General features: G+C 45.4%; 1 protein-coding gene across 1 annotated transcript; it reads left to right on the forward strand.

The window, feature by feature from the left end:
- Positions 1–15,857: 15,857 nt before the first annotated feature.
- PRSS38 (serine protease 38) lies at positions 15,858–25,576 on the forward strand. Its single transcript, XM_026488583.3, has 5 exons — positions 15,858–16,011; positions 16,506–16,668; positions 17,197–17,468; positions 24,773–24,915; positions 25,322–25,576. The coding sequence occupies exons 1-5, from the start codon at positions 15,858–15,860 to the stop codon at positions 25,574–25,576; spliced, it is 987 nt and encodes a 328-aa protein (XP_026344368.2).
- Positions 25,577–26,385: the final 809 nt, after the last annotated feature.

Below are 26,385 nucleotides of genomic sequence, written 5' to 3' on the forward strand. Positions count from 1 at the left end.
TCTAAATGGATTAAAGACCTCCATGTGAGACAGGAGTCCATCAAAATCCTAGAGGAGAGCATAGGTGGCAACCTCTACGACATCGGCCACAGCAACTTTTTCATGACACATCTCTAAAGGCAAGAGAAACAAAAGATAAAATGAATTTGTGGGGCTTCATCAACATAAAAAGCTTCTGCACAGCCAAGGAAACAGTCAAAAAAACTAAAAGGCAGCCCACAGAATGGGAGAAGATATTTGCAAATGATACTACTGATAAAAGACTGGTATCCAAGATCTACAAAGAACTTCTCAAACTCAATACATGAGAAACAAATAAACAAATCATAAAATGGGCAGAAGATATGAACAGACACTTTTCCAATGATGACATACAAATGGCTAACAGACACATGAAAAAGTGTTCAAAATCATTAGCCATCAGGGAAATTCAAATCAAAACCACACTGAGATACCACCTTACGCCAGTTAGAATGGCAAAAATTGACAAGGCAAGAAACAACAATTGTTGGAGAGGATGTGGAGAAAGGGGATCCCTCCTACATTGTTGGTGGGAATGCCAGTTGGTACAATCACTCTGGAAAACAGTGTGGAGGTCCCTTTAAAAGTTAAAAATTGAGCTACCCTATGACCCAGCCATTGCACTACTGGGTATTTACCCCAAAGATACAGACGTAGTGAAGAGAAGGGCCATATGCACCCCAATGTTCATAGCAGCAATGTCCACAATAGCTAAATCGTGGAAGGAGCCGAGATGCCCTTCAACAGATGACTAGATTAAGAAGTTGTGGTCCATTTATACAATGGAATATTACTCATCTATCAAAAAGAATGATTTCTCAACATTTGCTGCCACGTGGACGACACTGGAGGATATAATGGTAAGTGAAATAAGTCAAGCAGAGAAAGACAATTATCATATGGTTTCTCTCATCTATGGAACATAAGAACTAGGAAGATCGGTGGGGGAAGAAAGGGATAAAGAAAGGGGGGTAATCAGAAGGGAGAATGAAGCATGAGAGACTATGGACTCTGAGAAACAAACTGAGGGTTTCAGAGGGGAGGTGGGTGGGGGAATGGGATAGACTGGTGATGGGTATTAAGGAGGGCACGTATTGCATGGTGCACTGGTGTTATACGCAAGTAATGAATCACAGAACTTTACATCAAAAACCAGGGATGTACTGTATGGTGACTAATATAATAAAATTTAAAAAACATTTAAAAAACTGAAAACAGGGGTACTTGGGTGGCTCAGTTGGTTAAGCATCTGCCTTTGGCTTGGGTCGTGATCTCAGGGTCCTGGGATTAAGCCGTATGTCGGGCTCTCTTCTCAGTAGAAAGCCTGCTTTTCCCTCTCCCTCTGTCTGCTGCTCCACCTGCTTGTGCTCCCTCTCTCTCTCTCTCTCTCTCTCTGTCAAATAAATTGAAAAAAATCCTGAAAAGAAAGACATGGAAAACATTACCATAAGTGAAGAAAACCTAGGGGTATTCACTGTATAATCAGTACTAAAAGGGGTGTCATAACTGTTCTACATGACCCTGGTGAGAGCCTAGGGTCAATCACTGTACACTCAGGACCAGGACAGCTGCTATCACTGTTCTGTATGACCCTGGGGAGGGAGAATCTAGGGCCAATCACTGTTCACTCAGGACTAGGACAGGTGTTATCACTGTTCTGTATGATCCTGGGGAGAACCTAGGGGCATTCCTATACAACCTGGACTAGGAAAAGTTGCTTAATTGTTCTTGTTGATCCTGTTCTATTGATATGTGTTTCCAGCTTTCTGGGTGAGCACTGTTCCCTGTCTACCTCAGCCCTGACCATTTCCATGCATCCTGGTGCCCTCATATGCAGAAGTGAGAAGGCAAGCTCCTTGAGTTTCTCCACGAAGAGCAGGTGCATGACAAAGCCCTGCTCCATGCTGCATGCTGCCATAGCAGGCTTTACATCCTTTCCCTGTCCATAAGTCATTTTCCTGGCTTGTTGTTCACACCTGATAGTTTCCTTGGGTCTTGATGAGAGAACAGAGGTGCTCCTTTAGCTGTTAGCCCTAAGCTCTTCCTCCAGCAGGCTTAAAGTCAGAGTTTCCACAGGAGACTGATATGCACGTGTGTTCTGGTGCTCATTTTATAGTCTTCCTCTGGAAGAGTTCAAGATGACACTCCATGTGCGAAGAAGACAGAACAAAGGTGTCTGGTGAAGCAGTGCTGCCATGAGTGTGGGTGTTGTGGCAGAAATGAGAAGGGAAAGCTAATGGGTCTGAAATGCTTTAGCTTTTAGGAGACTGTTTTCTCCAACAGGTGTCTGCACTGGAGTCCAAGTATGGAACACTGCACACTCTGGCCTGGATGATGAGGACACAGAGACTCACCCAGAGCAAGGAAAGGCAGGCAGGAAAGGCAGCAACCCCTCTCAGCCAGGGGTGCCCAACGGTGCTGAGAGCAGCCCAGGACCACAAGTTTGTTAGATCAGGATGGCATAAAGGAAGAGGGAATGCGGCCATGGGCACCCATGGCCTGCTGGGGCGTAGGCAGGTGGGAATCCATGTGTCCTCTCTTATCAACTCTCCTTTGTCCTTTGGAGCTTCTGGCTCTGCAGGACAGTGCTGGTGACCCCTGCAGCATTACCTCTGGACTGTGAGCATTCTGTGAGCAGGGCCAGGACCTGTCTCCAGGGCAGAGGGTCTGGGAGTGGCAAGCACAGTGCAACCACACCTGCAGAAGCTGTACAGACCCAGACTTTGGTTGTGTCTAGCATAGCCACTGCACACCTGGGGACCAAGTTGTGACTATAGGAGACAGGAAAATCCAGCTCTTTGCCAACTCAGAGCAAACTTCTTTCCTCCCAGGGTTCTGTACTTACATCCACAAATTGGAATGATGATCTGTCCTAAACTGCCTCAGAATAAATGAAAACATGCTGTTGGTATGTTTCATCAGTGTTGCTAGCCACACGGAATGGGTCAGTGTGCCTCTGGAGAGCTGTTGCCCACCCACTTCTTGCAGCCAACACAAGAGGAATGCAGGCTTCTGCCCTATGGGCACATCCCACACCTGACCACCATGACCTTCCCTTCACCGTGAGCTGAAAGGCTCATCCCCTTCCTCAAGACCTTCCTCCCAGGCCACTTCCCTATCCCCCACCCATGTTTTGCCTTTTCAAATTGGGTGGCTTTCTCCTCCAAGTGCTCTTAACCTTCTGCCAACTGCATAGAAGGTCCAAGGGGCAGGGCTCCAGTCTGAGGTGTGGGGTGAGCTGAGGGAGAGTTAAGGGTGTCAGACCCCCTGAAGGAAGGGTACTGATGTGAAGGGCCTTGAAGGACAGTGGTCCTAAAGGACAACGAATGGGAAGATTTCCAGGGATCAGATGCAAGAGAACGTCTTCACTGAATGGTAATTACCTCTGAGATATTGACAGATTCCTTGGAAGCTTAGGAGATGAGACGATCCATGTGAGGGTTTCTGCATGTGGCCTTGTGCCACCAGGACTCTGGTTCCTTTGCACGAGTAAACAGAGTCTGTACTAGCAGCCCCAGGAACCCCGTGAGAATGGAAACATGGAACTTAAGAGTGAGGAACTATGCATAAGGCTTTTAGATGAGGCCACGATTGTCACAGAATGGTAGCACAGACATCCCTCCTGGTTTGACAAGGGGAACCGGGGAAGCTGTGAAAGAAGAAACACCAACCAAAATTGCATCAGTGTGGGAGTAAGGGCAACAGAGACCCATGTTACACACTCAGTGCATCACACTGGCATTTCTCATAGAAATCCTCAAAAATAAGAGTTTATGCATACATAATATTCATGATGAATAGATATACACATGCTGCAGCCACAGATCACAATTCTTCCCAGATGCATTGCCCATGAAGCAACTAAGCCACTGTGCTCAGTATTGAAATTATTCGACAGAAGAACATAACCTGAGGAATTGACAAAGGCTGGTTTAAAACTGTCCCTTCTTGTATGGTGACTAACATAATGTAATAAAAAAATTTTTTAAAAATTATAAATAAATAAATAAATAAATAAATAAATAAATAAATAAATAAAATAAAACTGTCCCTTCTTGATAATTTATTTTTTTAATAATTTTTATTTTGTTATATTAGTCACCATACAGTACATCCCCAGTTTTTGATGCAATGTTCCATGAGTCATTATTTGCCATGATACATGGCATGATACATGGCATGATACATGATACATTATTTCCATGATACATTATTCATGTATTGGTATAACACCAAATACATGGTCAACCCTAAAGAATCAGTGTAATTTAGCTAAACTGACCAAGGCAAGCAAACTCAGGAAAGAAAGTGGAGCCATCATTAGCAACCCTAACAAAATAAAAAGGAGTATGAGTAAAACCAAGAACAACTACACCAAAGGGAAACCAACTGCTTGTCCACAATGGAGGTAAGGAAGAGTGTGTCTGGAATACAGGAGGCTTCTCAGGGTATCTCTAGCATGACCATGCCCTGTGATTAAATCAATGGAAAACAAAAAACACAATTCAGGTGGGACTAATGGCACAGGTCCCGCAGGAAGGAACACTTGGGCCATCCCACCAGGGCAAGAGCCACAGGTGCTTACTGAGGGCAAAGGGGATATGGAATGAGGAGTGGAGAAGAGTACTGTAGATACCAGCAAGGACCACATGACCATTTATAGAAACTACTTGTTACGAGTATTTTTTCCTCATTTTATTAAGGATGTGTGTGTGGGGGGGGGGTTATAGGGTGTTATGGAGAAGAGCGAGCATTACCCATAGACTTTTCATCCTCTCCTGAGAAAAGGGTTAGTGCATTTTCAATTATGGATTCAAATCCATTTCAAAATGGATTAAAAAGATGTGTATGGGTGTGAAATTGACAAGGAAAGGATTGTCATAGTGAATTTTATGTGTCAACTGGGCTAGGCTATGGTGTCCAGTTGTTTGCTCAGATGTTCTCTAGATGTTGCAGTAAAGGTATTTTGGAAATGTGATCAATATTTACAGTCTAAGTAAAGGAGATTACCCTTGATATGTGAGTGGGCATCATCCAGTCACTTGATGGACTTCACAGCAAAACCTCGAGGTATCCTGGAGGAGTTCTGACTTAGGACTGCCACACACATGAGGCATCCAGGTGGCTCAGTCGGCTAGGCTTCTGCCTTCACCTCAGCTCATGATCTCTGGGTCCCAGGATCAAGTCCCACATCGGGCTCCCTGTTAAGTGGGGAGTCTGCTCTTCTCTCTCTCTCTCCCTCTGACCCTCCCACTGCTTGTTCTCTTTCTCTAAAATAAATAAATAAATAAATAAATAAATAAATAAATAAATAAATAAAATCTTAAAAAAAAAAAAAAAAAACTCCCACATACAAATCCCGCCTGCATTTCCAGCCTGAAAACCTGCCCTGCAGATTTCAGACTCAGGACCTTAACATCAACACTTGCTCGAGTCTTGAGGCTTTCGAACTTGTCAGACCCCAGTCCTGGTACCAAAATCTGTATTAGTTTCCTGGGGCTGCCATAACCAAATAGCATATGTCTGACTTAAAACAATAGAAATTTATTCTTTCACAGTTTTGGAGCCCAGAAGTCCAAAATCAAGGTGTCGGTGGGGCGCATTGTGTCTGAGGGTTCTGAGGGAGTACAGCTCCATGTCCTGGTTTCTTGTGGCTGCTGCCAATCTTTGGCATTCCTTTGGTTGTACATGCATCACCCTCTCCAATCTGTGCCTCCAGAGATTGTGTCTCAGCACCTTTGCATGGCCACCTGCTCCCTGTATGCCTCTCTCGCTTCTTCTTATAAGACACCAGTTATTTTGTGTTTTTTTAAATATTTTTTATTATATTATGTTAGTCACCATACAGTACATCCCTGGTTTTTGATGTAAAGTTCGATGATTCATTAGTTGCATATAACACCCAGTGCATCATGCAATACGTGCCCTCCTTACTACCCATCACCAGCCTATCCCATTCCCCCACCACCCTCCCCTCCGAAGCCCTCAGTTTGTTTCCCAGGTCCATAGTCTCTCATGCTTCATTCCCCCCTCTGACTACCCTGTTCTTTATCCCTTTCCTCTCCTACCGATCTTCCTAGTTCTTATGTTCCATAGATGAGAGAAATCATATGATAATTGTCTTTCTCTGCTTGACTTATTTCACTTAGCATTATATCCTCCAGTGCCGTCCACGTGGCAGCAAATGTTGAGAAATCATTCTTTTTGATAGATGAGTAATATTCCATTGTATATATGGACCACAACTTCTTAATCCAGTCATCTGTTGAAGGGCATCTCGGTTCCTTCCATGATTTACCTATTGTGGACTGAGCGGTTATGAACATTGGGGTGCATAGGGCCCTTCTCTTCACTACGTCTGTATCTTTGGGGTAAATACCCAGTAGTGCAATGGCTGGGTCATAGGGTAGCTCAATTTTTAACTTTTAAAGGGACCTCCACACTGTTTTCCAGAGTGGCTGCACAAACTTGCATTTCCACCAACAATGTAGGAGGGATCCCCTTTCTCTACATCCTCTCCAGCAATTGTTGTTTCTTGCCTTGTCAATTTTTGCCATTTAACTGGTGTAAGGTGGTATTTTAGTGTGGTTTTGATTTGAATTTCCCTGATGGCTAATGATTTTGAACATTTTTTCATGTGTCTGTTAGCCATTTGTATGTCTTCATTGGAAAAGTGTCTGTTCATATCTTCTCCCCATTTTATGATTTGTTTATTTGTTTCTCATGTATTGAGTTTGAGAAGTTCTTTGTAGATCTTGGATACCAGTCTTTTATCTGTAGTGTCATTTGCAAAAATATTCTCCCATTCTGTGGGCTGCCTTTTAGGTTTTTTGACTGTTTCCTTGGCTGTGCAGAAGCTTTTTATCTTGATGAAGTCCCACAAGTTCATTTTATCTTTTGTTTCTCTTGCCTTTGGAGATGTGTCATTAAAAGGTTGCTGTGGCCGATGTCGTAGAGGTTGCTGCCTATGTTCTCCTCTAGGATTTTGATGGATTCCTGTCTCACATCAAGGTCTTTCATCCATTTGGAGTTTATCTTTGTGTGTGGTGTGAGAGAGTGGTCATATTTCATTCTTTTGCATGTAGCTGTCCAATTTTCCCAGCACCATTTATTGAAGAGACTGTCTTTTTCCCACCGGATGTTTTTTCCTGCTTTATCAAAGATTAGTTGCCCAAAGAGCTGAGGGTCCGTTTCTGGATTCTCTATTCTGTTCATTGGTCTATGTGTCTGTTTTTGTGCCAGTACCATGCTGTCTTTGTGATCACAGCTTTGTAGTACAGCTCGAAATCTGGCATTGTGATGCCCCAGCTTTGTTTTTCCTTTTCAACAATTCCTTGGCGATTCGGGGCCTTTTCTGGTTCCACACAAATTTAAGGGCTGTTTGTTCCAGTTCTTTGAAAAATGTCATTGGTATTTTGATCGGTTTAGCATTGAAAGTGTAAATTGCTCTGGGTAGCATGGACATTTTAACTATGTTAATTCTTACAATCCATGAGCATGGAATATTTTTCCATCTTTTTGTGTCTTCTTCAATGTCTTTCAAGGGTGATTTGTAGTTTCTAGAATATAGATCCTTTATGTCTCCGGTTAAGTTAATTCCAAGGTAACTTATGATTTTTGGTGCTCTTGTAAATGGGATGGATTCCCTAATTTCTCTTTCTTCAGTCCCATTGTTCGTGTATAGAAATGCAACTGATTTCTGAGCATTGATTTTGTATCCCACCACATTATTGAATTGCTCTATAACTTCTAGTACTTTAGGAGTGGACTCTTTTGGGTTTTCCATGTAGCGTATCATGTCATCTGTGAAGAGAGACAGTTTGACTTCTTCTTGCCTATTTGGATACCTTTTATCCCTTTTTGTTGTCTGACTCCTGTTGCAAAGACTTCTAGTACTATGTTGAATAATAATGGCGAGAGTGGGCATCCTTGTTGTGTTCCTGATCTTCAGGGAAAGGCTTCCAGCTTTTCCCCATTGAGAATGATATTTGCTGTAGGCTTTTCATAGATGGTTTTTATGAGATTGAGGAATGTACCCTCTATCCCTACACTCTGAAGGGTTTTAATCAGGAAAGGATGCTGTATTTTGTCAAATGCTTTTTCTGCATCTATTGAGAGAATCATTTGATTTTTGGTGCTTTTTTTGCTGATAAAGTCTATGAAACTGATAGATTTGTGAATGTTGAACCACCCTTGCATCCCAGGGATGAATCCCACTTGGTCACGATGGATAATCCTTTTAATGGACTATTGTATTCTATTAGCCAGGGTCTTGTTGAGAATTTTGGCGTCCATATTCATCAGGGAAATTGGTCTGTAATTCTCCTTTTTGCTGGGGTCTTTGCTTGGTTTGGGGATCGAGGTAATATTGGCCTCATAGAATGAGTTTCGTGGCTTTCCTTCTGTTTCTATTTATTGAAATAGCTTTAGGAGAATAGCTATTATTTTTTCTTTGAATGTTTGGTTGAATTCTCCGGGAAATCCATCCGGTCCTGGTGTTTTGTTTTTTGGAAGGTTGTTTATCACTGACTCAATCTCTTCATAATTAATTGGCCTGTTTAAAAAATCAATTTCTTCCTGTTTCAGTCTTGGTAGTTTATAGGTTTCCAGGAAGGCCTCCATCTCTTCCAGATTGCTTAGTTTATTGGCATAAAGCTGTTGATAAAAGTTTCTAATAATCCTTCCAATTTCATTGGTGTTGGTTGTGACCTCTCCCTTTTCATTCATAATTTTATTAATTTGGGTCCTTTCTCTATTCTTTTGGACAAGTCTTGCCAGTGGTTTGTCAGTTTTATTCACTCTTTCAAAGAACCAGCTTCTAGTTCTGTTGATCTGCTCTACTGTGCTCCTGGTTTCTAATTCATTGATCTCTGCTCCAATCTTGGTCAACTGCTTTCTCGTGCGTGGATTAGGTCTTTTCCTCTGTTGCCGTTCCAGCTTCTTGAGGTGAGAATATAAAAAGTGCATTTTAGATTTTTTTATTCTTTTGAGTGAGGCTTGGATGGCTATGTATTTCCCCTTAGGTCTGCCTTTGCAGTATCCCATAGGTTTTGAACTGTTGTGTTTTCGTTCTCATTGGTCTCCATAAATTGTTTAAATTGATTTTTGATTTCCTGGTTTATCGAATCATTCTTAAGCAGGATGGTTCTTAGTCTCCAAGTGTTTGAGTTTCTTCCAAATTTTTCCTTGTGGTTGAGTTCCAATTTTGAAGCGTTGTAGTCTGAGAATATGCAGGGAATAATTTCAGTCTTTTGGTATCAGTTGAGACCTGTTTTGTGACCCAGAACATGGTCTATTCTTCAGGATGTTCCATGGGCATTAGAATAGAATGAGTATTCGTTGGTTCTGGGGTGTAGTGTTCTATATAGATCTATGAGGTCCAACTCGTCGAGTATGGCATTTAAAGCCCTTGTTTCTTTGCTGATTTTCCTCTTGGGTCCTCTGTCTATTTCTGATAGTGGAGTGTTGAGGTCCCCTACTATTAATGTATTTTTTATAATGATTTTTATTATATTATTATTAACGTATTTTTATCTATATGTGTATATATATTCTGGTTAAGAGTTTGCTTGTGTATCTTGCTGCTCCCCTTTTGGGGGCACATATATTTATAATTGTCATATCTACTTGTTGGATACATCCTTTAAGAATATGATAGTGCCCTTCTGTATCTCTAACTATAGTCTTTAGTTTAAAATCCAATCTGTCTGATATTTGAATTGCTACCCCAGCTTTCTTTTGAGGTCCATTGGCATGAAAGATGGTATTCCATCCCTTTACATTCAGTCTGAATGTATCTTTAGTTTCAAAATTAGTCTCTTGTAGACAACAAATGGATGGGTCATGTCTGTTTATCCAATCTGCAAACCTGTTGCACTTTATGGGAGCATTTAGGCCATTTACATTGAGACTGATTATTGAGAGATATGATTTTAATGATGCCATGTTGCCTGTAAAGTCTTTGTTTCTATAGATTGTGACTTTCTGTTCTTTATCACTCTTGGGACTTTTTACTTTTATAGAACCCCCCTTAATATCTCCTGTAGGGCTGGTTTCGTGGTTATGAAATTGGTCAATGACTGGCGATTCTGGAAGGTCTTTATCTCTCCATCAATTCTGAATGACAGCCTTGCTGGATAAAGGATCCTTGGCTGCATGTTTTTCTTGAAAGAGCTTTAAAAAAGCCCCCCAACCCTTTCTCTCATTCCAGGTCTGTGTAGATAGGTCTGACATAATTCTGATAACTTTGCGTTGGTACGTGAGAAATTTCTTTGCCCTGGCTGCTTTCAATGCTGTATCCTTGGATCTAATATTTGCAAATGCACTATGACATGACATGGCATAGGTTTGTCATGGTTGAGCTTGGGAGGGGTCCTCTCTGCCTCTTGGACACGAAAGCTTGTTTCCCTTAGGGAAGTTTTCAGCTACAATTTGTTCAAATATCTCTTCTAGACCTCAGTTTTTCTCCACCCCCTCGGGGATGTTGATGATTCTGACATTGGAACGTTTCATTGAGTCAGTAATCTCCCATAACTTACATTCTTGAGATTGGTTTTTTTTGAGCCAAGTTTCTATTTTAGCTTTCTCTTCTACTAACCCATCCTCCAATTCGCTGATACATTCTTCTGCCTCATTCACCCTGGCTGTTAGAGCCTCTAGTTTTGACAGCATTTGATTCATAGAACTTTTAATTTCTGCCAGATTCACTCTCATTTCCACCCTTAGAGATTCTATATTCTCATTAACATTTTTGTTAATACTTTTTTCAAGTCTACACATCATCTTGACCATTGTTACTCTGAACTCCATTTCTGATAATTTGGTTATATCCATATCCATTAGTTCTGCGGCAGAGGCCACAGACTCATTGTCTTTTCTTTGCTGGGGGGGGTGGAGATTTCTCCTTCTCGTCATTCTGATGAGGAGAGGTTGTGAGGTTGTCCAGAGCTCAAATTATTGACCAGGACCCAGGCAGTGCGCACTTGTTTTATAGGGACCTTAGGGATGTAGGCTGCTTGATTTTTCAGCCTGCCTTCTGGGAGAGGGGCCTACCGTGCTGATACTCAGGCAACCCTGTTTGGGTAGATTTTCCGTGTCCTCTGGGAGGGGGGATGGTGATGGGCACACTGTGAGCCGGTATTTCCAGGCTTTTGCTCTCTGGCGGCTTTCCCTAGAGGTTTGCTGTGCCTCTTCTGAGAGTCAGAGCAGCAGTGGCCGAATCTCAGCCTCTGTCTCAGAACAGAGGGATCACAGACCGTTCTCCACTGATGTTCTGGCCACTTTAACTCTGCTTCTGTTGGTGCTGCTAAACCCTACAGTGTCCCGGGATGTGTGCCCCACAGCCTGCATCCCAGCCATCACTTCCAGAGCTGGTGTGTCTCTGTCCTTTGTGTTTCTAACACTGCCAGCCACCAGCCACCAGCCGCCCTGGCACTCTCCGGAGCTCCTGGTCTCAGTCTGGTTCCAGTGAGTGCACCAGAAATCCTTTTCATTCTGGTCCCGAAGATTCCCTGGCTCATGGTCTCAGTCTGCTCTGTCGCAGGTGCTGCTCCGTGAGTCTGCCCGCTCCCCCCCCCCCCCCCCGTGCAGGTGGCTACCACTTCCCGGCGCCCGAATGCGGCGGCTCCCTCCCCCTTCCGTTTATCTTCTGATATCTGTGCGCTGTTTCACGGCTCCCTGCTTTGTACCTCAATACTCATCGCTGGAGATGTTCATTTGTAGAGATCCAGATGTATCTTCCTGCATCTCAGGCTGATTCCATGGATGTTTCGGATGGTCTGGTACCTATCCAGCTCGACTCAGGGGACCAGCTGAAAAAGGGGAACCCTACTCCTCCACCATCTTAACTTCTCCTCTCAAAGACACCAGTTATTTTGGATTAAGGATTCTCCAGTTTGACCTCATTTTAACTTTAATTACATCTGCAATGACCCTATTTCCAAATAAAGTCACATTCTGAGGTACTGGGAGTAGGACCTCAACATATCTGTTGGGCGGACGCAATTCAAACCACAAAGGATGGTAATACTCTCCAAGTCGATCTACAGATACATTGCAGTCTTTATCAAAATTCCAGCTGGGTCTCCTTAGAAATTTACAAGCTGACCTTAAAATTCATGTGAAAAAGGGCTCTACTGGTGTTATTGCAAATAATGAATCATGGAACACTACGTCAAAAACTAATAATGTACTGTATGGTGACTAACATAATATAATAATAAAGAAGAAAAAGGGCTCAGAATAGACAAAACAATCTTGGAAAAGAAAAACAAAGTTGGAGGGTTTAATTTTGTGAGGACAAACTTACTACAAAACTACAGTAATTGAAGCAGTGTGGAATTTGCTTAAGAATAGAAATACACATCAGTAGAATAGAATCAAGAGCCCAGTAATAAACCCTTACTTTTATGGCCAATTGCTTTTTGACAGGGTTCCAAGACAATCAATGAAAAAATTAGTCTTTTCAACAAATGGTGCTGAGAGAACTGTATACCCACAAGCAAAAGAATGAATCTGGACCCCCACCTCACACCATACTGAAATTTAACTCAAAATGGGTTATAGGCCTATATATAAGAGCTAAAATTACAAAACAGTTAGAAGAAAATGTAGGAGTAACGCTTCATGACCTTGGATTAAGCAATGATCTCTTGACACCAAAAGTGCAAATGTCAAAAGCAAATAGATACATTGGGCTTCTTTAAAGTTAAAAATTTTTGTGTGTCATCGAACACATTCAAAAAGATGCAAAGACAATCTACCTACTGTGAGAAAGTATTTGCAAATCATTGATCTGATGATACCTGTATCAGGAATAAATAAAGAGCTCTTATAACTCAATTACTAAAAAAGAATCACTGTGAAACCAGCACAAATGGAAGAAAATTCAGTGAAGTAGCATACAAAGAGACAATGGCCTTCATAAATAAAACTGTAGCTAGTTAGAAGTTACCAGTATCAGAAACAGAAGAGGGTCATTACTACAGGCATTGAAATGATAAGAAGGGAATGTTTTCTTTTTTCTTTTTTTTTTTTAAAGATTTTATTTATTTATGTGACAGAGAGACAGCCAGAGAGAAAGGGAACACAACAGGGTAGAGGAAGAAGCAGGTTCCCAGCAGAGGAGCCCGATGTGGGACTCGATCCCGGAACTCCAGGATCACGCCCTGAGCCAAAGGCAGACGCTTAACAACTGCGCTACCCAGGCGCCCCAAGAAGGGAATGTTTTCTAACAACCTTACAGCCATAAATTCAACAACTCAAATGAAATGGACAATTTCTTTGAAAGGTACAAAGTACCAAAACTCCCTTAAAAAGAAACCAAAAGCTTAAACAGTTCCATAAGTATTACAGATCTTACATTCATAGTTTAAAACCCTCGGAACAGAAATTTTGAGGCCCAGTTTGTTTTACTGGCCATCACATGGATAGATCTCAAATGTATTATGCTAAGTAAGGGAAGTTAGACTTAAAAGACTGTATCTATGACATTCGGGGAAAGACAAAAGGTGTGGATGGAAATCTAGATTCGTTATTTCAAGGGATTATGGGCAGAAGGACTCTAAAGGGGCTCAAAGGAACTGGGAAGGCAGTGGACTCTTCTATAGCTTGATTGTGGTGGTAACATGACTGCAAGCATTTGTCAAAACTGGCATGATTGGATAAATTTACTGTGTATAAGTGATACCCTAATAAGAACAGTTTTGATCAGGTGGATGGCAGATGTATAAGTAGTAACTGACCTAACAGAATTGAGTATGCCATGGAGAAAGTGGAAAACACCCTGATCTACAAGAAGGAACCCTCAACAAGAACCAATGTATCTAGATATGACTGTGGGAAGGAATGGTCACCCAGGAATGTTGGGCAGAAACTGAGAAGCAGTCATACCCCTAAGTCATACCCACACTCCATACCTCTGGGCTAATGGACCCCGCAGAAATCTGGGGTTCTGTTTTCTTTGAGAGTAACACAGGCTATCCATAATTGAGGGCTGTGGGTGCCAAAATTAGGTTAGGAGATAGTATATATACTTAATGCAAAATGTTAAGACACAACCACCTTCTACCTGAGTTTCCAGAACGTGCAATAAGATCCCTGCCATTCAGGAAGGAGTTTGGGGTCATCTGGAGAAGCTGACAGGCTTACAGGTAGTGACATCGGTAGCTCCCCATGATTCAACCAACACTGTCCACACCCCAGAGTTTCCAATCACTTTTCATTCCAGCAGTCTTAATTTCAAATGCAAGACAAAAGAATAGCAGACATCAAAGGAAAGCCTCTAACACAGAAATCAAACACCAAATCAATCAAGTGAAAATAGCAGTTTGGAAGAAACTAACTCAACTGGGAGAAGTTCCTTCAGGTTTAGACAAGAATGATGAATACATTCCATTTGTTCCTCCGCTAGTCACAACACAAGTCACACATCAGAAGATTGTGAAGGGTAGATACTAGATAGGGGCCACAGGATTTGAAGAACAACTCCGTGGGGAGTTCCCTGGGGTTTTTCATTCCTCCCTTGTGTCCAACTTGGGTGTAGAAGCCTGCAATGCCAACACACACACACACACACACACACACACACACACACAAATAGCCCTAACTAAAGCCACAGAAAAGGGTGGCCCAACATGATGGAAACGTTCTAACCATCCTGCCTATTAAGGCAAACATGAGAAAAGCTGCACCATTCTGTCCCCCAACAGATGGAGGTGGGTGCAGAAGCGGAGTGCATCCCTTGAAGGCCAACTTTCAGCCCCTTTCCCCACAGTAATGTGATCCCTGTGGAGCCTGTTGGCCAAGACGTCTCAACCTCAGCATTACTGACATTTGGGCCTGGAAAATTCTTTGTTCTCAGAGAGCATTCTGTGCATTACAGGATGTTTAGCCACACCCCTGAACAACCCACTAGATGCCAGTATCACAGGCCCCCAATTTTGATCATCCACAATGTATCCAGACATGACCAAGTGTCCGCGGGAATGTCACTCCTGGCTGAGAACCCAGGTGATGTCTCCCACACCCCTCCTGCAGGAAGGACCCTTGGAAAGCTGGACACATGGTGAGGCCCTTCTGTCTCCCCATCTGCAGTATGAGGCAGCACTCCTCCCCATCACAAGTCTGCACCAAGGAGGCCAAGGTGGAGTCCTGTCATCTGGGAAACATGCAAGTGGACAGATCAGAATAGCCCTGGGGAGGGAACAACAGCCCACCCAGATGACCCAGGACTTGCATTCTGAGAGACCACCAAGAGCAGGTGCTCAAGGAGGGAAGGGCGCCCAGAGAGGCTGTCGGGAGGGAAGACCACTGCCAGGGGCCAGAGGCCACCAGGAGACCCCCCAGAGCCAGCTCTTTGATGGGGAACAAGGAGCCTGCAAACTGCCAGGGGTTGGGGGGGTCCCACATAGTGGGACAGAGGGGCAGGGGGGCACTGCCACGTGTCTCAGATGTAGTTGCCCAAATATGTGGTCAGGGTTCCCTCACGTGCTCTTAGGTGCTGTCGCCATTGAGTGCCTGGGGGCTTCCACACCTTGATGCCCTCACGTGTTCCTGGTGTCGCGTGCCCTGCGCAGTCGCGAGTTGATGCCTTCACGTGTTCCTGGTGTCGCGTGCCCTGCGCAGTCGCGCGTTGATGCCCTCACGTGTTCCTGGTGTTGCGTGCCCTGCGCTGTCGCGCGTTGATACCCTCACGTGTTCCTGGTGTCGCGTGCCCTGCGCTGTCGCACCTTGGTGCCGTCGCGTGTTCCTGGTGCCGCACTTTGGTGCCGTCACACATTGCGTAGCCACACAGGGGCACAAGGCCAGTGGGCTCGCTCCACAGGACCTCCCACCTCATGGCCGCCCTGCTGTCTGGCCCGCGCGTGGTGCTTGGAGCGCCACCGCCTGCGGCCCCCCACCTGCTCCTGCTCCTCCTGCTCCCCGCCCAGGCTGCAGCCGTGGCCCACAGACGCCCCCGGAGCGAGGGCAGAGCTTTGAACTCCGACGTGGGTAGGACCCCTCAGGGCCCAGGTTGACTGTAGTCCTAGTGGCGAGTCCGGAGCTTTTTCCTGGGGTGGAGACCTGCCCTCCCCTCCCCTGCCCTGCCCTTCCCCAGCCCTCCCCTTCCCTCACCAGCTTTCATTCCCCTTCCCTTCCTTGCCCTTTCTGACCCTCCCCTTCCCTGCTTCTCCCCTCCCCTGCCCTACTTTCCTTTTCCCTCCCCTGCCCTTTCTGGCCCTCTCCTTCATTCTCCTCTCCACCCTTCCCTTCCACTCCCCCTCCATTCCCCAGCCCTCCCCAACTTTCCCCTGCTCTCCCTTCCCTTCTTCCCCTTCCCCCTTCCTATCCCTTCCCCTGGCCTCCCCTTCCCCTACCCTCCCTTCCTTTTCCCCCTCCTGCCCTTTCTGACCCTCCCCTTCCCAAGACCTCCTAACTACTCCATGTCTGCACCCAGCCCACTCTGCCACTGCTGCTACTTGTAGGCTCTGTCCCTTTCTCCTCAGCCTGTGGCCATCGTTACATACAGGGGAAGATTGTGGGGGGCATGGATGCCCTGGAGAGGAAGTGGCCATGGCAAGTCAGCGTGCAGTATAGAGGCTTCCACGTCTGTGGAGGGTCCATCATCAATGAGTACTGGATCCTGTCGGCAGCCCACTGCTTCGATAGGTGAGTGGGCAGTGCCAGAAGCCATTCCCTTGGAGGTCCAGAGCCGCTGGACTGACCAGGGGGCTGCATCCGGCTGGGAATTCTCAGGGATGGGGGAGGGTGGGGCCCAGCACACAGCTCCACCCACAGCAGCTTCTCCTTGCACAGGGCTGAGGGCTCCTTAGGGCCATTGGTTCTTTGAGATAGGTGTGGAGACATATCACAGGAAGAGAGGTGAGGAAAGAACTACCTTCACAGGCGGCTCACTGTACATCTGACAAGTCCACCGTCCTGGGCTGTTGGTGACCAGCAGGTCATGATGAGTCCCTGAATCCTCAATTAGCCCGGGTCGGGGTTTCTTTGGGGGCAATTCTGCCAGACAGCCAGGTTCTCAGTGTGCCAGAAACTTGCTTTTCCATATCCTGGCTGAGAGCCTGGAGACTGAGGCCACCATGCTCCAGGCCTCCCTGGGCCTGTGAACGGAGAGTCCCCTTGCTTCCCAGGTGCAAGATGCTCAAGTCACTGTGCCTTTGTTCTCTGTCCCCACAGGGACAAGAGCATTGAAGCTTTTGATATATATGTGGGCCTGGTGGACCTCAGGTTTGCAGGCAGTCACACCCAGTGGTTTGAGGTGAACAAGGTGATCGTGCACCCTACATATGAAGTGTACCACCCTGTTGGAGGTGACATCGCCCTGGTTCAGCTGAAATCTCGCATTGTGTTTTCTGACTCTGTGCTCCCTGTCTGCATCGCACCCCCAGATGTGAACCTTCATAATGTTACTTGCTGGTCTACAGGATGGGGACTCATCTCTCCACAAGGTAAGAGAACTAAGGGGTCAGTTCCTTTATTGGAGCTTGCATAGGACAACAGCTCTGTGTCACTACAGGAAAGAAAGAATTCTGTCAGTTATGGGGGTGCAGGTATCTGGAGGTCGGCATCCGCACCCATCAGTCACTCTGTTTCTTTGTCAGTATGCACCTGGCTGTCTTTGTTGTATACAGAGAAGCAGTTACGTCTACTCTGTGGAATTAATATTTAGTGTACTGAGAACACAAACTTCAAAAGTTTTCTTTAAGATTCTAAATCCAGGGGTGCCTGGGTGGCACAGCGGTTAAGCGTCTGCCTTCGGCTCAGGGCGTGATCCCGGCGTTATGGGATCGAGCCCCATATCAGGCTCCTCCGCTATGAGCCTGCTTCTTCCTCTCCCACTCCCCCTGCTTGTGTTCCCTCTCTCACTGCCTGTCTCTATCTCTGTCGAATAAATAAATAAAATCTTTAAAAAAAAAAAAAAGATTCTAAATCCAACTGGGAAACCATCTTTTTAAGCATATCTAAAAAATCTATTAGTTATTCTGGTTTTCTCCATAATGACCTCATATTTTCTTTCTAGGTTTATACCTCGTACCTTAGAATATTTATAGCTATTGAAAACATTCTTTTTTATTGTATTTGCTGATCAGTCACAGTTGTTAATTTTTACACATTGACCTTTCCAGCCACCTTTTAATAGCTTGTCAGTGGATTACTTGATTTAAAAAATCATATTTCCTTCAAATAAAAAACTGTTTCATCACTTCTTTTCCCATATTTTATCCTTTATATATATATATATATATATATATATATATATATATATATATATATATAGTTGCCCAAATATGTGGTCAGGGTTCCCTCACGTGCTCTTAGGTGCTGTCACCATTGAGTGCCTGGGGGCTTTCACACCTTGATGCCCTCACGTGTTCCTGGTGTCGCGTGCCCTGCGCAGTCGCGCGTTGATGCCCTCACGTGTTCCTGGTGTCGCATGCCAGGAATATATATATATATATATTTTGATCTTATTGCAATGGTTGAACCTCCAATTAGAAATGATCCTAGGTCTCCTTTTCCTGTTTTTTATTTTAATGAAAATGCTTCTCATGATTTACTATAAGCTTGTGGCCTGGCCTGGAGACTTTAGCTTGATATCTTATACCAGGTTAAGAAAGTTTAATGTCTGATTTATTTAATTAAAGAAATTTATTGAGGTTAGGGTGCTATAAATTCAAATTAGAAAGCTATAACTTTAGGATGTCCAAAGTAATCCTGTGGTAACAAAGAAAATAGCTATAGAATATACACAAAAGGAAATGAAGAAGGAATGTAAACATTTCACTACAAAAAAAAATCTTTTAAACACCAAAGAAGATAGAAATGCAGGAAATGAGGGACAAAAAGCTACAGAGCATAAAGAAAAAGAGCACCATGATGGAAGTAAGTCTCTCCTTATCAGTGATTGCTTTAAATGTAAATGGATTAAACTCTCCAATTGAAAGACAGATTGGAAGAATGGATAAAAATACATGATCCAGGGGCGCCTGGGTGGCACAGCGGTTAAGTGTCTGCCTTCGGCTCAGGGCGTGATCCCGGCGTTATGGGATCGAGCCCCACATCAGGCTCCTCCGCTATGAGCCTGCTTCTTCCTCTCCCACTCCCCCTGCTTGTGTTCCCTCTCTCGCTGGCTGTCTCTATCTCTGTCGAATAAATAAATAAAATCTTTTAAAAAAAAAAATACATGATCCAATTCTATGCTGTCTTTTGAGACTCACTTGAGCTCCAAAGGCACAAACAAGTTGAAAATTAAAGGGCAGAAAAAGATATCCATGCGAATAGTGACCAAAAGAGAACAGAGTAGCTATACTAATAATATCAGATAAAATAGACCCTGAAACAAAAAAAGGTCTACAAGAGACAAAAAAGGACAGTACAGATTAATAAAAGGTTCAATATAGCAAGAAGATACAAAAATTATAAACACTTACACACCTAATGACAAACCATCAAAATTGTGAAGCAACAAATGGCAGAACTGAAGAGAGAAATAAGCAGGTCTACAATAGTGGTTGGGGACTTCAATATGCCTCTCTCAACAATGGACTGAACAACCAGACAGAAGATAAGTAAGGATGGTGCTGGGAAAATTGAACAGCTATATGCAAAAGCATGAAACTTGACCACTCTCTCACACCATACACAAAGATAAACTCCAAATGGTTGAAAGACCTCGATGTGAGACAGGAATCCATCAAAATCATATAGGAGAACATAGGCTGTAACTTCTTTGACATCGGCCACAGCAACCTTTTTCATGACACATCTCCAAAGGCAAGAGAAACAGAAGAAAAAATGAACTTGTGGGACTTCGTCAAGATAAAAACTTCTGCACAGCCAAGGAAACAGTCAAAAAAACTAAGAGGCAGCCCATGGAATGGGAGGAGATACTTGCAAATGACACTACAGATAAAAGACTGATATCCAGGATCTACAAAGAGCTTCTCAAACTCAATACACGAGAAACAAATAATCAAATCAAAAAATGGGCAGAAGATATGAACAGACACTTTTCCAATGAAGACATATGAATGGCTAACAGATGCATGAAAAAATGTTCAAAATCATTAGCCATCAGGGAAATTCAAATCAAAACCACATTGACATACCACCTCATGGCAGTTAGAATGGCAAAATTTGACAAGGCAGGAAGCAACAAATGTTGGAGATGATGTGGAGAAAGGGGAACCCTCTTACACTGTTGGTGGAAATGCAAGTTGGTACAGCCACTTTGGAAAACAGTGTGGAGGTACCTTAAAAAGTTAAAAATTGAGCTACTCTATGATCCAGCCATTGCACTACTGGGTATTTACCCCAAAGATACAAACGTAATGAAGAGAAGGGCCATATGCACCCCAATGTTCATAGCAGCAATGTCCACAATAGCTAAATAGCAGAAGATGCCGAGATGCCCTTCAACAGATGACTGGATTAAGAAGATGTGGTCCATATATACAATGGAATATTACTCAGCCATCAGAAAGAATGATTATCCAACGTTTGCAGCAACATGGACGGGACTGAAGGAGATAATGCTAAGTGAAATAAGTCAAGCAGAGAAAGACAATTATCATATGGTTTCACTCATTTATGGAACATAAGAAATACCAGGAAGATTGGTAGGAGAAGGAAGGGAAGAATGAAGGGGGGGTAAACAGAAGGGGGAATGAACCACAAGAGACTATGGACTCTGGGAAACAAACTGAGGGCTTCAGAGGGGAGGGGGATGGGGGACTGGGATAGGCTGGTGATGTGTAGTAAGGAGGGCACGTATTGCATGGTGCACTGGGTGTTATATGCAACTAATGAATCATGGAACACTACATCAAAAACTAAGGATATACTGTATGGTGACTAACATAAAATAATAAAAAATTATTATTAAAAAAGGAAATGAAATAGAAACTCTCTCTTCACAGATGACATAATCATACATATGGAAAATTCCAAGGAAGCCTAAAAACAAATACACAAAACTAACTACTACAGACAAACAATTTCAGCAAAGTTGCAGGGTACAAGATCAACACACACACAGATCAGCTGGGTTTCTGTGTACTTTCAGTGAACAATCACAAGAGGACATTAAGGAAGCTATCCTACATCATCCAAAAGAAAAGCTACCTTTGAGTAAATTAATCCAAGGAGGTGAAAGACCTGTATACCAAACACTACAAAATATTGCCGAGACAGATTTTGAAAGACCTAAATAAATATACATACAGCCCGTGTTTGTAGGCTGGGAGACTTACCAATGCTAGCAGGTCAACACCAGCCAAAGTGACCTGCATGTCCAGGGCAATCTCCATCAGAGTTCCAGCGGCTTTCTGCAGAAATGGAAAAGCTGACCCTCCAGTTACATGGAATTGGAAGGGACCCGGAATAGCCAAAAAAGAAGACCACAGCTGGACAGACTCATGCTAACCACTTTCAAAACATACTGTGAAGTTACAGTAATCAAAACAATGTGATTCTAGCACAAAGACATGTGTGAGCATGGGTGTGTGTGCGCATGGAGGGTGGGGGGTGGCTGTGACCATATGTGTGTGAGTACACAAGTACGTGTGTGCACACACATGTGGGCTGGTAGGTGTGCATGTACATATGTGTATGCACATGAGTGTTGTATGTGTGTATAACATGCATGTTTGTGGGGGTAAGTGTGCACACGTGTGGGGCAGGTGGTAGTGAGTGTGCACGTGTGCACATGCGTGTAGGTGGTGGGTGTGCACGCATGTGTGTGTGAGTTCAGGTGTGAGTGTGTGCATGCCTGTATGTCTTTTTTTTTTTAATGATTTTTTATTATATTATGTTAGTCACCATACAGTACATCCCCGGTTTTCGATGTAAAGCTCGATGATTCATTAGTTGTGTATAACACCCAGTGCACCATGCAATATGTGCCCTCCTTACTACCCATCACCAGCCTATCCCATTCCCCCACCCCCCTCCCCTCTGTAGCCCTCAGTTTGTTTACCAGAGTCCATAGTCTCTCATGTTTCATTCCCCTTCTGATTACCCCCCCTTTCTTTATCCCTTTTTTCCCCTACTGATCATTCTAGTTCTTATGTTCCATAGATGAGAGAAATCATATGATAGTTGTCTTTCTCTGCTTGACTTATTTCACTTAGCATTATCTCCTCCAGTGCCATCCATGTTGTAGCAAATGTTGAGAACTCGTTCTTTCTGATAGCTGAGTAATATTCCATTGTATATATGGACCACAACTTCTTAATCCAGTCATCTGTTGAAGGGCATCTCGGCTCCTTCCACAATTTAGCTATTATGGACATTGCTGCTATGAACATTGGGGTGCATATGGCCCTTCTCTTCACTACGTCTGTATCTTTGGGGTAAATACCCAGTAGTGCAATGGCTGGATCATAGGGTAGCTCAATTTTTAACTTTTTAAGGGACCTCCACACTGTTTTCCAGAGTGGCTGTACCAACTTGCATTCCCACCAACAATGTAGGAGGGATCCCCTTTCTCCACATCCTCTCCAACAATTGTTGTTTCTTGCCTTGTCTATTTTTGCCATTCTAACTGGCATAAGGTGGTATCTCAGTGTGGTTTGATTTGAATTTCCTTGATGGCTAATGATTTTGAGCATTTTTTCATGTGTCTGTTAGCCATTTGTATGTTAGCCATGTGTGTGTGAGTTCAGGTGTGAGTGTGTGCATGCCTGTGTGTCTTTTACATTTTTGTTGAATGCCAGATATTACAAGAGAACATTTAGGACTGAAGTCTCTGCACCCCAAATAGACCTGGGGTGGGATGAGTCAGCCTGGTGAAAACTTGAGCTGGGTTGTGGGCCCTGCTGTTGCTGTGGCTGTGTCTGTGCACCAGAGGCTCAGGTCCCCCCGTGGGGGGCTGCTGGCTGAAGGGCTTGGGGTGTTTCTGTGTTCCTGCTACAGCTTTCCCCTCAGCATCTCTGCACACCCATGGCATATTCTTGCCTGCCCTGACACTCGTTGCTAGGCTGGTGTTGGGGGGCAGGAGCCCTGACTTCCCCTGGTCCAACCTTGGTCTCAGGGCATGCTGTAAGCCCCACTAGAAATGGGCCTCTGCACTCTGCTGCTGCATCTGGGGCAGCTACGCTCCACTCTGGGGCAGGAGTGCCTGGGGCAGGAGTATCTGTTGCCCCTAGCAACTGGTGGAAGGCTCACGCTCTGTGGGAGAAAGGAAGCAAGCTGTGTTCTTGCAGCTCTCCGGGGACAGCTGACCATCCAGTGAACACCTGCACTGAGCCCCTCAATGAGGGGCTCTCTCTCCTACCCCTGCCCTGCCTCCACTATTGCCTCGTGGGCTCCCAGTCGAGACTCAGGGGACAGACCTACCCGTGAATGCAAACCTCCATCTGGTTTCCCAGTCCGCTCCTAAGGAAGTCCTTGAAATCATGGCTGACCTCTTCCCACCCACTTGTACGCTCCACCTCGTCTTTTGTGCTCTGATGCAGGCTCATCACTCTGTTCCTCCGTCTGCCTGGCTCCATGGGACCCTGTCGGCCATGTGAGCATGATGGGTAGATCACACCTCCTGTCCTCTGACTCCACCATTGTCCTGGGTGGTCGGCAGGACTGTCCACTCGGCACTGGCTAGAACTCGGCATCCCAGGCCCCTGTGAACTCTGGGGGCTGCGGAGTCCATGCTGCCACCCTCTGCCAGCCCCGCGCTCCCTGTACCCTCTGCATGCATGGCTCAGGGCCCTCTCTGCCCCCTGGGCCACCTCCTTTCTGGAATGCCCATCTTCTGGTGTCTACCTTGTGGTTCCAGTTGTCTGTGGGCCCCGTCCTGTTGCAGCCTGGGAAGTGCTTCTGCGGGGGAATGGGGTCCCCCAGATCTCACGTCACGTGTTGTGCGTTCCTGGGCCCACAGCCCCACCTGCCTGGTGCCCAGTAAGAAACAGTAGCCCCTTGTGCACCCATGTCAGCAGTACTTCTGGCAGGAGGGAAGCACACTCTCCGTTACGCTGGGTGGCCACGGTGGAGGCCCCGGGCATGTGGGCCACAGGATTTCCTGAAGCACTTTACCCAGCAGCCTCTTCCAGCACCGCAGACCCTGGGTTTGTAAACTCTGTTGCTCTGAGTTTCCGTCTGCACTGTCTGCCTGTTGCATGGCATGTCTCTGGACACTACCCTGCCAGTGCAGCCAGCAGTAGCCACAAACACACCTAACTTGTGCTTTCTGTCGTCTTCCCTCCAGATACACATTAGTTAGCTCCAAAACTGACTCCCCAGGTACTCCTTGCCTTTCCCCAAACAAGCACCCCACACCCCTTTGACACCAGGGTCATGTGGGTCTGCAACCGGTGCAAACAGCTCCTCTCCAGCTGAAGCAAGACCAGAACCATGAGACCACTCGCACACTGGCCAGGAGAGCACAGGTTTCTGGGACCAATTACTGTGCCCATCAGGGTAGACCTGGGCACACGGGGTGACATGCAAAACCCAGGCCCAGACTCTTTCTTGCGTGCACTGTCAGCCCCTCATTCAGGGACGAGGCTCACAGAGGCTTCTCTCCCCAGACCTGCTGCAGTGGGAGGGAATGGCTCCTCCAGCTCCTTTGGGGAGAGTCACATGACATTCGTGTCATGTGTCACACTGACACCCGCTGAGAGTCACACTGACACCCACTGACCAAAGTCTGAGGTCCCCCTGCAGAGAGGGAGCCAGGTGGGGGGCAGGGACAAGAGAAGGAGCCTCAGGGTGAGCCTGCTGGGCCTCTCACTGGGCCTGCACTCCTTTCCAACAGGCCACATCCCAGACAAGCTGCAGGAGGCACAAATACCTCTGATCTCATTACCCCTGTGCCAGCTGCTCTACGGACACCTGTCATACATTATGCTGGACATGCTGTGTGCCGGGGACATCAGGAACATGAGGACCGTGTGCGAGGTGCATCCCACTGAGGGGCAGTGGCCAAGCCTAGGCCTTTCAGATGTTTATTTGCGTTAAGCCAGGGGGCACTTCTGGGTGGGTGGTAGTCCTGGATGGCCATCCCCTGCAGGCCTCGGAAGCACATCACCATGTGGCCTTCAGCTGGGTGGGAGAGCCTGGGGTGGCTTATGCGACCACAGTCCATGCCCAGAGCACCATGGACCCCAGTGCTGCTGGAACAGCCCAGGATTCCACGTCTGCCCGAGGGCCTTGCCTGCTGCTGTCACCCTGTGCCACCCACCGGGTGCAGAGCCTCAGCACTGGCGAGGTGGGGCCGGATGTGAGGCGGTGCCCAGGGCCCCTCTTGTGCAGGAGGCTGAGGCTCTGAACTCCCCACTCATGGGAAACCCCTCTTCTCTTCCAGGGTGACTCTGGGGGTCCGCTCGTCTGTGAATTCAACCATACCTGGTTGCAGGTTGGAGTAGTGAGCTGGGGCCGTGGTTGCACATACCCTTTGTATCCTGCAGTTTATGCACGGGTCTCCTATTTCTCAAAATGGATCCATTATTACATAGAGCACACACCTCTGCCTTCTCAGCCGCTCCCTGCCCTCTCCCTCGTGCTGGGGACCACCATCAGCATCCCTGTGACCATACTGGCTGTCCTGTCAATGTGGTGAGGGCTGAGGCCCCCATCTTGGCCTCCTCATGCTGCATGCGTCTGTCCCTGTCTGCCTCAGCCCCTCAGGTCTCCTCATATCTGAGCAAGGTGAGGGCCACCAGCCAGGCCCAGATGTGGGGCCAAGTCTCACCACAGAAGTGCAGACCACCTTGGCTCAGTGCTCTGGGCTGAGATTTGGTAAGATATTAAATGTTTACCAAGTGAGCATCCCAGAAGTCCTGCGTCATCTGTCCACCCAGAGCACAGGCTCCCTCACGAAGACGGAGTGTGTCCACTAGCTGGTGCTCAGTGGCCTTGTCAGGGTGACGGGCGGCAGGGTGAGAAGCACAGACCCAGCCATCTAGAAAGGACAGCCACACAAGCATCAGGGTCCAGGTGCAACCAAAGCCAGGCAGAGGGAGGGTCATTGATTTACATGCTCAGACCCGTCAATATCAGAGTTTTTAAATACCTAAAATTCCAGTATGAAAATTGGAAGATGTGAGCTGAGAGTAGGCACACAGAAGGAGCAAAAATATAAAAGCAGAAATCAGTGGGCCAAACACAGGAAGAGACTAACATTCTAAAAGTCTGGTTTTTTTTTTAATTAAAAACTAAGAAATCACTAACCTAATAAAGATATAAGATGAGACCAAAAACACACAAAACAAGAGATGGCAAGGGAAAAATATTTATTAAACACAGGCAATTTCAGAAATCATAAGAGATATTGTATAATCCTATGTAAATAAATGTAAAATGAGAAGTTGCACTTTTTAGGAAAACAGTAACTTATCAAAGCTAACCCGCATAGAGATGGAAGGTGTA

The sequence above is a fragment of the Ursus arctos genome, unplaced genomic scaffold (assembly GCF_023065955.2).
Source record: "Ursus arctos isolate Adak ecotype North America unplaced genomic scaffold, UrsArc2.0 scaffold_5, whole genome shotgun sequence".
Taxonomy (NCBI): Eukaryota; Metazoa; Chordata; class Mammalia; order Carnivora; family Ursidae; genus Ursus; species Ursus arctos.